This window comes from Diceros bicornis, chromosome 23 (genome assembly GCF_020826845.1).
Source record: "Diceros bicornis minor isolate mBicDic1 chromosome 23, mDicBic1.mat.cur, whole genome shotgun sequence".
NCBI classification, from domain to species: Eukaryota; Metazoa; Chordata; class Mammalia; order Perissodactyla; family Rhinocerotidae; genus Diceros; species Diceros bicornis.
In genome coordinates this window covers 11,487,115-11,499,423 of record NC_080762.1, presented here as the reverse complement: position 1 = coordinate 11,499,423, position 12,309 = coordinate 11,487,115, and the positions used below count along the sequence as shown (strand labels likewise).

The 12,309-nt window shown below is 41.4% G+C and overlaps 1 protein-coding gene across 10 annotated transcripts in view; it reads left to right on the top strand.

The window, feature by feature from the left end:
• Nucleotides 1-975: 975 nt before the first annotated feature.
• The window catches only part of TRMT11 (tRNA methyltransferase 11 homolog), a 60,285-nt gene continuing 48,951 nt past the window's right edge, over nt 976-12,309 (top strand). For 4 of the 10 annotated variants that reach the window (XR_009223528.1, XM_058566339.1, XM_058566338.1 and 1 more), the window contains exons 1-3: nt 976-1,071; nt 9,488-9,553; nt 11,664-11,737. Coding sequence is in view for 9 of the 10 variants with exons in the window: in XM_058566339.1 (XP_058422322.1) it covers nt 1,000-1,071; nt 9,488-9,553; nt 11,664-11,737 (212 nt within the window). In the remaining variant the exon portion in view is untranslated. Of the gene's footprint in view, nt 1,072-1,318; nt 1,407-3,757; nt 3,821-9,487; nt 9,554-11,663; nt 11,738-12,309 lie in introns of those variants that run through there. The other 6 variants (XM_058566344.1, XM_058566340.1, XM_058566346.1 and 3 more) reach the window with 5 other exon arrangements.

Sequence of the window (12,309 nt, the reverse complement as noted above, 5' to 3'; positions counted from 1 at the left end):
GGGAGGCTAAGAAATTTGCTTATGAGCACACACGTGGTAAATAAGGGAACTGAGGTTTGAACCTAAGACTGACACCACAGCCTATGTTCGTAATCAATACTACTAAGCATCAACTCTGTTCCTGGCACATGGTGCTGGGAATACGTATGATACCTACTCTGATGTACTTTGAGCAATATGACGGTAGAATGCAAAAGAACGGCTCTCAATAATGCAAAGGATTCAGTACTCTCAAAAGCAACAACACGTATACATAGAATATGCAAATTACTAAAACTTTTAAAAATGCTACTGCTTATTTTATGTGCCACTATGAAATCTGTGCCAATGTTAATAGTTAGAAGCAACTTCCATCATTGTTTTAATTGTAATACAGCAGGCTGTGGACTGGACGTGTCTCACATCACAGCCTACTAATTCTTGAGTACTTACTCTGAGGATCACATCCTTTTGCTTTCTGTGAGGTAGAGTATGAACCATAAGAGATGCTCTCGGTCCTCAAGAGCTTATTCTAATTGGCTTGTAAGGCACGCATCCTTGAAAAGTTATTGCAAAAATACAGAAAGTATACTAAATGTTAAATGAGCGGTCCAGGTAAGGCAGTCTCCAAAGCCTGCAGTGGTTAGAGAAGTCTGCACGGAAAAGGTAAAATTTCCGTCCAGTGTTGAAGAACCGGGATTTGAAGAGTTGTAGAGAAAGGTGGAAGTACATTCCAGGTGGGAGGACCACCAGGAAGTGCACTGCCCTATCACAACCTGCTCCTGAACACAACGCGGCCCCTCACGCCAGCTCCTGGCGCTGTGGACGCTCACCCAGACAGCGCCGCGCAGCTCACGCAGCCCCTCCAAGAGCGGCCGGGTCCAGACTCCGCGCGAGGAAGCGCGGGACCGCCCCCCGCTCGCCGCGCTTCCGTTTCCGGCCCTCAGGCTCCGCCTCGGCGGAAACGGCTCTGTGGGCGCCGAAAGGGCAGGCCGCGCAGGCGCACCGCGGGCGGCTGCAATGGCGCTGCCGGGGGCGGTGAACAGGTATCTGCTGCTCATGGCCCAGGAGCACCTGGAGTTCCGCCTGCCGGTGAGCGCGCAGCGCCCTCCCCAGCCGCCGACGGGGCAGGACGGCCCGGGGGTGGGGGGGCTGGTGTGCGGTGGGGGCGTCCGCGCTGCCTGGGCACGCGGGGGTCAGGGGGGGGTGCGTGTCGGGGAGGTCGCGCGTCCGCAGTCCCTCGGCCCCTGGACGGTGTGTGAGAGAGAGGTCGGAGACAGACTCCCTCGGCCTGAATGAAGCGTTTTCATTCATTCCTCCGCCCCTGTGCCAGGAACCGAGTTAGGCAGGTGGATGTGACCGGTCCCCTCCCCCCTGGAGCCCTTCGTGTAGCGGAGACAGCAGACAGAGATGCTCAGGGCAGTTTTGTAAGTGTCGAATATGTGGGTCAGGTTCCGTGGGGGTGGGAGTGGGATGGTGGTGGTGGGTGGTAGGGATTAGGTGATGGAGAAGTTGGATAAGTGTTTTATTTATTCATTCAAGAAACAGTTTCAGAGTTCCTGTAATCGAATGTGCCGGACGCTGGAGATATAACGATGACAAAGATATTTTCTGTTTTCAGTGAGCTGGCTGTTTAGGCTAAGGGGTGAGCAGATGCATAAACTAGCTTTATGAAATAACGTTGCTAAGTGCAGTGACAAATGCGCAGGGAAGTATCAGAGCAGAGAGAGGGGAGTCTAATCCACCTGGGCGTGGGGGATGTTGGCTTTAAGATGGCTTCTGTGAGGGTTTGACACTTGAACTGTAACCTAAAGGATGAGTAGGGTTAGCCAAGCCAAGGAGAGAAATAGGTAAATTAGAATTGCAGGCTATTCGTTATTACTGCATTACCAGATATGTAGCAGAGATTGATAAGACGAGAGCAGGAGAGGTGGCCAGGGGCCGGAAAATGCAAAGCCTCGAGTACCCTGGAGTTTGGAAGAGAAATTTATTGAAGAGTGTTAAGTAAGGAAGTGATAGAATCAGATTTAAAAAAAATCACTTTGGCAGCAATATGGAGGATGAATTTGAGAGGAATAAGACTCGAGTCAGAAAGCAGTGAAGAGTGTGTTGGAATAGTCTTGTTAATAGATTAAGAAGACCTGAACTAGGGCAGGGGGTAAGAGGATGGGATAGCATGGGCATATGTTTAGGTGGTAAAATCATCAGGGCTTGATGACTGGTTGAATGTGGGGGGAAGAGGGACCAGTCAAGGATGACTCCTGGGGTGGATATAAGGGTGTCCCCATTTAAAATAGCACAGGCAGATGTAAGATTTAAATTTTGGTTATGCTGAATTTGATGTGCTTCTGTATCATCAAATGGAGATGACCAGAAGGCAGTGAATATGAGTATGCATAGAGCGTGATGGAGGGGTCTGGGCTGGTAGTAAATATTTGGGAGTCTTCTGCATATGAACACTAGGAGAGAAAATGAAATTATTCAGAGAAAGTATAGTGTCAGAAGAGTGGTGGGCCAAATACAGGTGCTTGGAAGCATTGATATTAAGAGGAAGTGAGAAAAGAGGAGGTCATGAAGAAGATAGGCAAAGGTCAGAAGGGTGTGAGGAGGGCTGTGAGGACATAGAAGTCAGGAAAGTCAAGTTTTAGGAATTTTGCTAGAGCTGTTGTGTAGTTTTAGGGGAGAAGCCAGATTGCTTGGTTTAGTGGTCACTGGAAAATGAGGAAGGAGAGATAGAGTAGACCACTCTTAACGAGAGCATAAGAGGGGTAAGTAAGAGATTGGCTAACAATCTGAGGTGGACCTAGGGTCAAGGAACCCCCCCCCACCCCACCCCACCCCACTCCACTCCCTTTGGAGAGATTTTCATGTTTGTGGGCTGAAGGGAAGAGGAGAATGGATATAAGGGCACAGTGGGAGGTGTTGGCCTTTCAATAGAAGGGGACAATGGGCAAAGGAGAATTCTGACGGGTTTGAGGTAGCTGCCCAGTGGCCTGTTTTCCAGGTAATGAATGAGTCAAGGTTATTTCTTGAGAGATGGGGGACCAAGCAGTTGAATAGAAAAATGAGAAAAATAGTAAAATTTGAAATAGTCACTGAGAACAAAAGAAGGAACTGACAAGTTAAACTGTTGAGTGGAGGAGAACACAGGTGTTAGAGTAATGCTGAAAACCTAGCTGAGGGTGAAGATTGTGTGTTTGTGATAGTGCCAGGATTCTGTGATTTTCTTCAGTTGTGCTCAACTCGCTGGCCTTAGGAGTTATGAAGGAAGATTGGGGCATTGATTCTGGATTAGTTTTGCTGGGCAGGTGCATTGGCAAAATAGGGGTGCAAGGGCATGGAGTTTCATGGAGGAAGTAGTATTTTATTTAGATCTTAATTGATAAAGGAGATATTCTGTGGGTGAAGAGCACTGGAAGCCCACTTCAGTGAGGTAGAAAGAAAAACAAGGGTAAAGACACAGAGGATGGTTGATTATGGTGGTGTGGGGTGTGTGGGGAGGGAGGATAAAATAGTGGGCGGTGAGACTAGAGAGGTAGGTAGGATCCAGATTTTGGAGTGTTTTGAAACCATTGCAAGTGTTGATGCAAATAATCTGTAATCAATCTATAAATCAAAATTGGGGTGAGTTTATTATGAGCCACATCTGAGGACTAGCCTGGGGCCTTCCTTCCCCAAGGAAGGAAGAGCACCAAAGAAGTGGGTGTACAGAGTGGTTATATACTGTCTTGGAATAAAGAACATTACGTCACATATGATAGGATTGTTCCTTTTACAGTTGTCACTAGATTGCTTTGCTGGCATAGCAGATTGGTGAACACAGCAGGTCAGTGGTCACAAGGTGAGCATGGCAGGTCAGTAATTAATCCTTAGCTTAGGGAGAGATGTTTATCCTTAAAGAAATGCTGATATGGGGGAAGCTACATCCCTATCTTTAGGGGCATGATTCTTGTCTTTAGGACATAGTAAATATTTAAAGCAGATGTACAATGCATGCTCAACAGGCCACGTCAGGCCCTTTTGGAAAAAAACAAGGTCAGGCCAAATTAGTTTTACACCAAGTGGCTTACTCATGTATTCCTGTATATACTATTCCTTTTCATTTATTTATCACAAGGAATTTGGATTTTATTTTAGATTTGATGGGGAGCCATTGACTCCTTTTTCCTTTTTAAGCCAAGAAGTGACAAGTGTTTTTTCTTTTTAAACCAGGAAATGACTAGTAATCATTTGTGTTTTAGAAAGATAATTCTGGGCTGGCCCGGTGGCTTAGCGGTTGAGTGCGTGCGCTCCGCTACTGGCGGCCCGGGTTCGGATCCCGGGTGCGCACCGACGCACCGCCTCTCCGGCCATGCTGAGGCCGCAGCTCACATACAGCAACTAGAAGGATGTGCAACTATGGCATACAACTATCTACTGGGGCTTTGGGGAAGAAGAAAAGGAGGAGGATTGGCAACAGATGTTAGCTCAGAGCCAGTCTTCCTCAGCAAAAAGAGGAGGATTAGCACGGATGTTAGCTCAGGGCTGATCTTCCTCACAAAAAAAAAAAAAAAGAAAGATAATTCTGAAGTACCAGAGAAGGGATACCACTTAGAGGATACTGGAATGGAACTAGGAGAGGCCAAGAAGGGTGAGTGCCTGTGGTGAGGCAGGGCAGTGAGAATGGAGTGGTTAGGCTGCAGTCTTAAGAATAGCATCCCTGGTACCTGGTAATTTTACCTGTTTCTTCCTCCTTAAGTTCTTCTTAGTAAGTGTCTTAACTTGGCGCCTGTTTAGTCTCCCAAAAGCTCAGTTCTATTTTACGTCGTCATTGTCCCAAGGCTGAAACTCCTTAGTCTGGCATTCAGGGCCCATCACTGCATGATTATCTCCTCTGTCTCCTTTCTGCCCTCAGTACAGCCAAAACTACTGACTCCCCATCATTCCTTGAATGATGCCCCCTGTTTACCTGCTTTGGCCTTTGCTCCCTGTGCTCCCCTTTGTCTGGTTTGCGTCTTTCCTATCCCTGTCTTCAATCTGTTAATTATGCATTTATTTTATTGTGAAATTTTCGTTGTACATTATTATTTGTCAGTCACCATATAAATGCGTCCTTCCACCCCTTGTGCCCACCTCCCACACCCCTTGCCCCTGGTAACCACCAAACAGTTTGATCTATCCGTGTGTTGGTTTATCTTCCACATGAGTGAAATCATGCAGTGTTTGTCTTTCTCTTTCTGGCTTATTTTGCTTAACATAATACCCTCCTGGTCCGTCCACATTGTTGCAAATGGGACGATTTTGTCTTTTTTTATGGCTAATATTCCGTGGCATATATATACCACATCTTTATCCAGTCATCAGTCAAGGGACACTTGGGTTGCTTCCATGTCTTGGCTATAGTGAATAATGCTGCAATGAACATAGGGGTGCATAAGCCTCTTTGGATTGTTGATTTCAAGTTTGTTGGGTATATACCCAGTAGTGGGATAGCTGGATCATAAGGTATTTCTATTTTTAATTTTTTGAGGAATCTCCATACTGTTTTCCATAGAGGCTGTGCCGGTCTGCATTCCCACCAGCAGTGGATTAGGGTTCCAGTTTCTCCACAGCCTCTCCAGCATTTCTTGTTTTTTGTCTTTGTGATTATAGCCATTCTAACGGGTGTAAGATGATAACTTAGTGTGGCTTTGATTTGAATTTCCCTGATGATTAGTGATGTTGAGCATCTTTTCATGTGCCTATTGGCCATCTGTATGTCTTCTTTGGAGAAGTGTCTGTTCATTTCCCATTAATTTTTTTAAAGTCAATATTCGTTTAGATTTATGCACATATTTATTTATTTTAGGTTTATATTTTTTACTTGATTCTTTTTCAAATCTGCAGTTTCTTTTTTTAAAAGTTTTTCATCCACTGCTAAATTCTTAATTTTGTCTTTTATCCCCTTCAATATAGAAAGCATAATTATGTTAAATATGATAAAATATAGAAATAGAGAAAGCAAACACCAATTTGCAAAGGTACATGCACCCCTGTGTTCATTGCAGCATTATTCACAATAGCCAAGACTTGGAAGCAACCTAAGTGCCCATCAAGGGACGAATGGATAAAGAAGCTGTGGTATATATACACAATGGAATACTACTCAGCCATAAGAAACGATGAAATCCAGCCATTTGTGACAACATGGATGGACATTGAGGGTATAATGCAAAGTGAAATAGGTCAGAGGGAGAAGGTCAAATACCATATGATTTCCTTCATTAAGTAGTAGATAATAACAACAATAAACAAACACATAGGGACAGAGATTGGATTGGTGGTTAGCAGAGGGGAAGGGGGGAGGGAGGAGGGTGAAAGGGATAATTCGGTACGTGTGTGTGGTGATGGGTTGTAATTAGTATTTTGGTGGTGAACATGATGTAATCTATGCAGAAATAGAAGTACAATGATGTACACCTGAAATTTTTACAATGTTATAAACCAATGTTACTGCAATAAACAAAAAATTAAAAAAAAAAAAGCCAAAAATATAAACTGCTAGATACAACTTAAAAAAAAAAAAAAAAAAAGAAATAGAGAAAGCATAGTTATGTTAAATATGATAAAAGAGGTCCTGTGGGTCTGTTTCTTTTGTGTATTGTTTCTCTTGGTTCTTTTTCATATGCGTGCTGGTTTTTTTTTTTTGAGTATGTGCCAGATGTATTTGAAAACTTATTTGAAGAAATAACACGAGGCCTAGGATGATGTAAATCCTCTTAAAGACGACAAGAGCACATAGGAGCATTTTGAGGCATTAAGTTCTGTTTCTTTTGCGAGTCACACATATTCCGAGGCTGTGTAGCTTTTTGGGATCTCAATCTAAACTGGGTGGTGCATCCAGCCTCCTTTCCTCCCCATGGATGGCCCTATACTCTTTTTGTCCCTCTAGCTCCTTTAAGCTGTCAAAAGGGCTGTTCACTCTCACAGCTGCTTTTGGAATTTGCAACTGTCCTGGGGAGCAAGTGGCTGCACCTTGGGATTTCTGTCCTCTTCTGCATCTTGGTTTGGTAATGCTTGTAATCTCTCTCTGTCTTCAAGCAGATGTCAGGTTTTTCTAGTTCTCAGCAGGAGGTGTAATCTGAATTACTTAGTGTGCCATCACTGGAAGTGGAAGTCCTCTTTCATCTGTATAGATTCTTCCTGTTTTCAGGGCTTAAGTCAGTTTCCATTGAAACTTCTAAAACTGAAGTAGTCTTTTCCTCCCCTGGACTCTAGTATCATACTTTTTTGCTTTTACTTCTTTAAGAGCATTCACTCTTTTACATCTCACATTTCAGTTACTGAGTTAAATGTTTTGTTGGTTCTACTAGACCTTAAGCTCCCTGAGGATAAATATGTCTTTCTCTCCACATAGCTCAGTGCCTTGCACATATCAGTTGTTTAATAAATATTGAATAGAGTAAAAGGATCCCTTCAGGAAAGGCCATCAAAAGGATCGGCTACACTTTTGGGCCCGTGTACTGTATTGGAACTGCTAGGCAGGAGAGTTGTAATGAAGAGCTGCCTTTATGATTTAAAATGAGAGATAGGAATGTAAGTGTGGTCCAGTTTTACCTCTGTAGAGTTAATCAGGGCCAATTTTAATTGGCAGCTGCCTTATTGTACTAAAGTAAAGTTCAGACACCTGGGTTTTATTGCTGGTTCTGAAGCAAACTAAATGGATGAAAAAGTGAGTGGCTAAAAGAACTAGAAAGCTGATGTGAATTAATGCATTAGGCATACCCCAGGTCATGCCATATTTTTATATCCCATATAAATTCTTTTGTTCCTAATGTAGAAAGATTCTCGACTAGAAGGTGAATTTGCCATAAGATGAGTCAATATTTTGTGTTTTGCTCTTTCCGAGTAGATTGACAGAGTAGTTTAATCCATGTTTTGTTTTTAAATTTGAAACTTGGGTTATCACCTTTACTCTCAGTTTTGAGTCATTGCTTAAGTTTTGGGTAGTGGAGCTGATGCTATGCCATAAAACTTTCAATAATCCTTCACTTTTTTTTTTTAAAACTGATAGAGCCTTTGTGTTTTAGCCTGTTGCTGATTCTTAATGGTTTATTCCAGGAGCAGCAAACTTGGATGTTTTCAGTGTAAAGCTGATTTCACAATATGCTTTAGTATAGAATGAACAATGATCATTCTAGACCAAGTAACTTAATCTATAACTTCATTTTTTCTTTTCAGTATTATAACTGTGTCAGTCAGGCCTGATTTCTTGAGCTGCTGGACTTCGAGGACAGGGCTGTGGCCATCATCATCATCCTGATTCCCTACTAACTGCCTGGGTTCTGTGCTCCCCTCTCTAAGATCTCCTCACCTCGTGAGGTAGCTCTGATTCCTGTTTTACAGATGAGGGAACTGAGAGTCGAAGGAGCTGGTGTCTTGTATAAAACCACTAGCTGCTATTTGGAAGAGCTGAACATCCAATTGTGGTCTGACTCCCAGGTCCAATTAGTCCTCCTTTTTAAATTTGTGTCCTGTGTTGCAAAATGGCTTTTGGGCTGTGATTTCAGTGATTTACTGCTAGTCTGTGCTAATTCTTGGTCTGTCCATATGATTCAACTGAATATAGCCTCTTCTAATACTGGGAATTAAAAAAAAATTTGTTGCATAGACAAAAGGAAAAATAGAAAAGGCACTAGTTGCTCAGACCTCCCATACTGTTTGATCTTGAGGTAGAGGATGTTCGTGGTCTGGGTATACTTTCTCTCGTGGTGGCTGTGGCTTATGATGGGCTTGGTGTTAAAGGCTCCTTCTGCTAGTTGGGAGAAAAGAGGATTGTAGGCACCCAGCAATGGGGACACTTCTCTCATTAGGTTACCTCTTCTGTAAGACCTAGACAGACGAGTGGGATTCTACCTGCTTTATGTTATTTGAGGAGACAAAATTTGTTAGTACAAACCATAAAATTTGTATAGTCATCTTATGTTTATCAATACAAAATGATTGCTTCATAGAATATACATACTGTCTGAACAGATTACTACTTTGCATACTTGATATTTTTAAAGTAGCTATTGTGTTCTCTTTCTAGTTCTGTAACTTTATCCAGAAAGAGGAGGTTAACTTACCATAGCTTGTGTTTAATGAATCCGCAGTGATGCTCCCTAGTTAATTGCTTATTTCTTTTCTAAACATTCTGAAATCATCTGTTTAATTATTCATTTTATTTTTATTGATCAATTGTCAAATTCACTAATCTGTAGTTTTTGTCATCTGTTTTTTTCTGTTTCAAAATCAGGGCATTTTCCAACCAAGTCTTTTGGCAACTCTCCTGTTGTCTAAAATATCTCAGAAATTACTTACTGTGTTTGTGACTGTAAAATTTTTTCAGAACTCAAGGTTGTAATTTGTCTAGTGTTGAAATTTAAGTACCTCAGGTAGATCATCAACCCACTCTTTATTTTTTTTGGAATCTTATTATACCTGTATCTGTTAATGGACTTTGAGTTCCCTGTGTTAAAATGTGTTCTCTGTAATATTTTCAATATAGGAAATAAAGTCTTTGCTTTCACTTTTTGGAGGTCAGTTCACCAGTAGTCAAGGAGCTTATGGAAAGGTAAGTTGATTTATATTTTTTGTTAGACCATGTGTAGTATACTTATAAATAGAACCTTGAGTTTGAAGAGAAGAACTGCAAATCTTAAATTTACATTTGTATGGCTACTTGTTTCTGTTTCTGGGGGCAATTGAATAAAGAAGATATTTTGGGGAAAAATTTAGGTTTATTTCCAGTATTCATTTAGTTTACTAGTTTTTAATTTTTTTTTTTTTATTTTTTATTTATTTATTTTTCCCCCAAAGCCCCAGTAGATAGTTGTATGTCATAGCTGCACATCCTTCTAGTTGCTGTATGTGGGACGCGGCCTCAGCATGGCCAGAGAAGCGGTGCGTCAGTGCGCGCCTGGGATCCGAACCTGGGCCGCCAGTAGCGGAGTGCGCGCACTTAACCGCTAAGCCATGGGGCCGGCCCTAATTTTTTTTTTTTTGAGAATCTGTTTTGTTTTTGTTTTTTTTTAGGAAGATTGGCCCTGAGCTAATATCTGTTGCCAGTCGTCTTCTTTTTCTTTTTTCTGCCCAAAGCCCCAGTACACAGTTGTATATCGTAGTTGTAGGTCCTTCTAGTTCTTCTGTGTGGGACACCGCCTCAGCATGGCTTGATGAGCAGTGAGTAGGTCTGCACCCAGGACCTGAATCGGTAAACTGTGGGCCACCAAACGGAACACGTGAACCTAACCGATATGCCACCAGGCTGGGCCCAGTTTTTAATTTGACAGTTGTACTGTAAATCGTATCTGTCCCTTCATTAAAAAAAAAGAATATTGATAAGGTATGATTAGAATTCAAATTCAGAATTTAGCAGAATTTCAGACTTATACTGAGAATCATTTTAAAATGTGAAATTGTGCATGTGTAAGATTGTGAATTTATTTTGTATTTGATAGCTTATCAATGTATTAGGGAAGTTTGGAAAATAGAAAAAGAAAAAATCACTCACAGTTCTTCCTCCTTGACATGACTTATAATTTGGCCATTCTGCCTTCCAGTCTTTCCCATATACTTTTTTCCCCGCAGTTGTAATAGTACTTAGGTACCTCTGCCGTCTCTTTTCCACTTGATAGGGCTAATATAGGTACGTGTTGCTACATAGCCTTCACCACTAACAGGGCTATGTGATATTTTCTACCATTGATTAGCTCTACCGTAATTTATCTAACCATTCATTTCATTCAGGTTACTTTTAAATTTTTCCTAATAAAAATAATAGTAAGATGACCATCTGTTTTCCTGTTTGGATTATTTTGGATTTTTCTGTAGTGTAGTATAAATATTGGAAGAAGAAAGACTGGGTGTGGTAGGGAGGATTTCTTGCAAAAGATGAGAGAACTGAAGTTGCAAGTCCCCTGGTGTTGGACTTGTTCTCCTGACTGACTTGCACTTATGGAGGAGAAGGAAAAGAGGGAGAGTGTGGCTATAATTGGGTGAGGGTGATGAACTGAGGTCAGGGTCCTGCTGCGTTGTGCTGTGTTCTGGGTTCTCTGGGTGGAGTTTAAAAGTGCCTGTAATCTTGGGTGTTGACAGCGGGTTGGGAAGCCCCCCTGATGCAGCTGGAACTTTTTTCTTTAGATAAAATAATGAAAATCAATGATAATTTAATAACACCCCCTTTGACTTTCCATCATAGTTATTTCAAAGAACCCCTTCCCCTCCCCTCAGGTGACCACATCTACCTAGAAAAAGAGGGGTCATTCTAAGAAATAAATTACTTAGAAGTTAAAAGTAAAATAGCTTTATTATAAGGAATGACTAGTAACTAAAAAATTTTGAGATTGTACTTTGGGTTATAATATGCATTCTTTTGGTCAGACTACATGAGAGAGCAAATACAAAATTAACCTTAAGTTTAAATAACCTTAAATTTGCTGATGTTTTCATTAACAGAGTCATTTATAAAAGTATTGTCACCTTGCACTGCATTATCCTAACACGTTACCTATTAAAATAATTTACTTTTTTACTATTGAAGCTATTTTTCTTGGTTAGAGTCAGATCAGGTATTCTTACATAAAAGTAGCAAATAGGAATCTCTCCTTATTGACTTCTTGAATAAAAGCAAACGAGACCATAAAACCACTTAGAAGTAAGTTGTATATTGTTATTTCTTTCAGTCTCCTTTTTGGATTCTTAGCATTCCCTCTGAAGAGATTGCCAGAAACTTAATGAAACGGACAGTGTGTGCCAAGTAAGAGAAACCTGTAATGTTCTCCTGCCTGGGTGGACACCATCCTTCTCGTGACTTCTCTGTTCTACTTTTTACTCTACTGGCGGGAAGTGGGAGGGGTTGGTTGCTGGGGGAGCTCTGTGGAGCTTGCAGTTACCTGCATTCGCCACTGGAGGGTGGTGGAGAACAGAGGAGAGTTGTCTGCTGAAATTCAGGGTGAGAGAATCTCTGGTGAAATGCAGAAACGCTTGTTTTGGAATAATTTTTTTAAACTTCTATATTAAGCAGGAATATGGGATAAGATGTAAATGCTATGTTATTACATACTATAAATGCCACATTTAATTATAATCAAAATATTAAAAATCTAAAAATGTTTTTCTTGTAGATGGTTTTTACTTGGATGAGCAGATTAAAAGTATAAGATGATAAAAAGTGAGGACTACCAGGAAATATGCCTTACTGTTTATTTGTTAGAGGAATTCTGATGATCATGTCTTGGTATGGATTAATGTAATGATATCATTCATCGTTTATCCTGCCTGAGTGTTTTCTAGATTTTATCGTTGGCATCTGCTTTTTTTCCTTTTCTT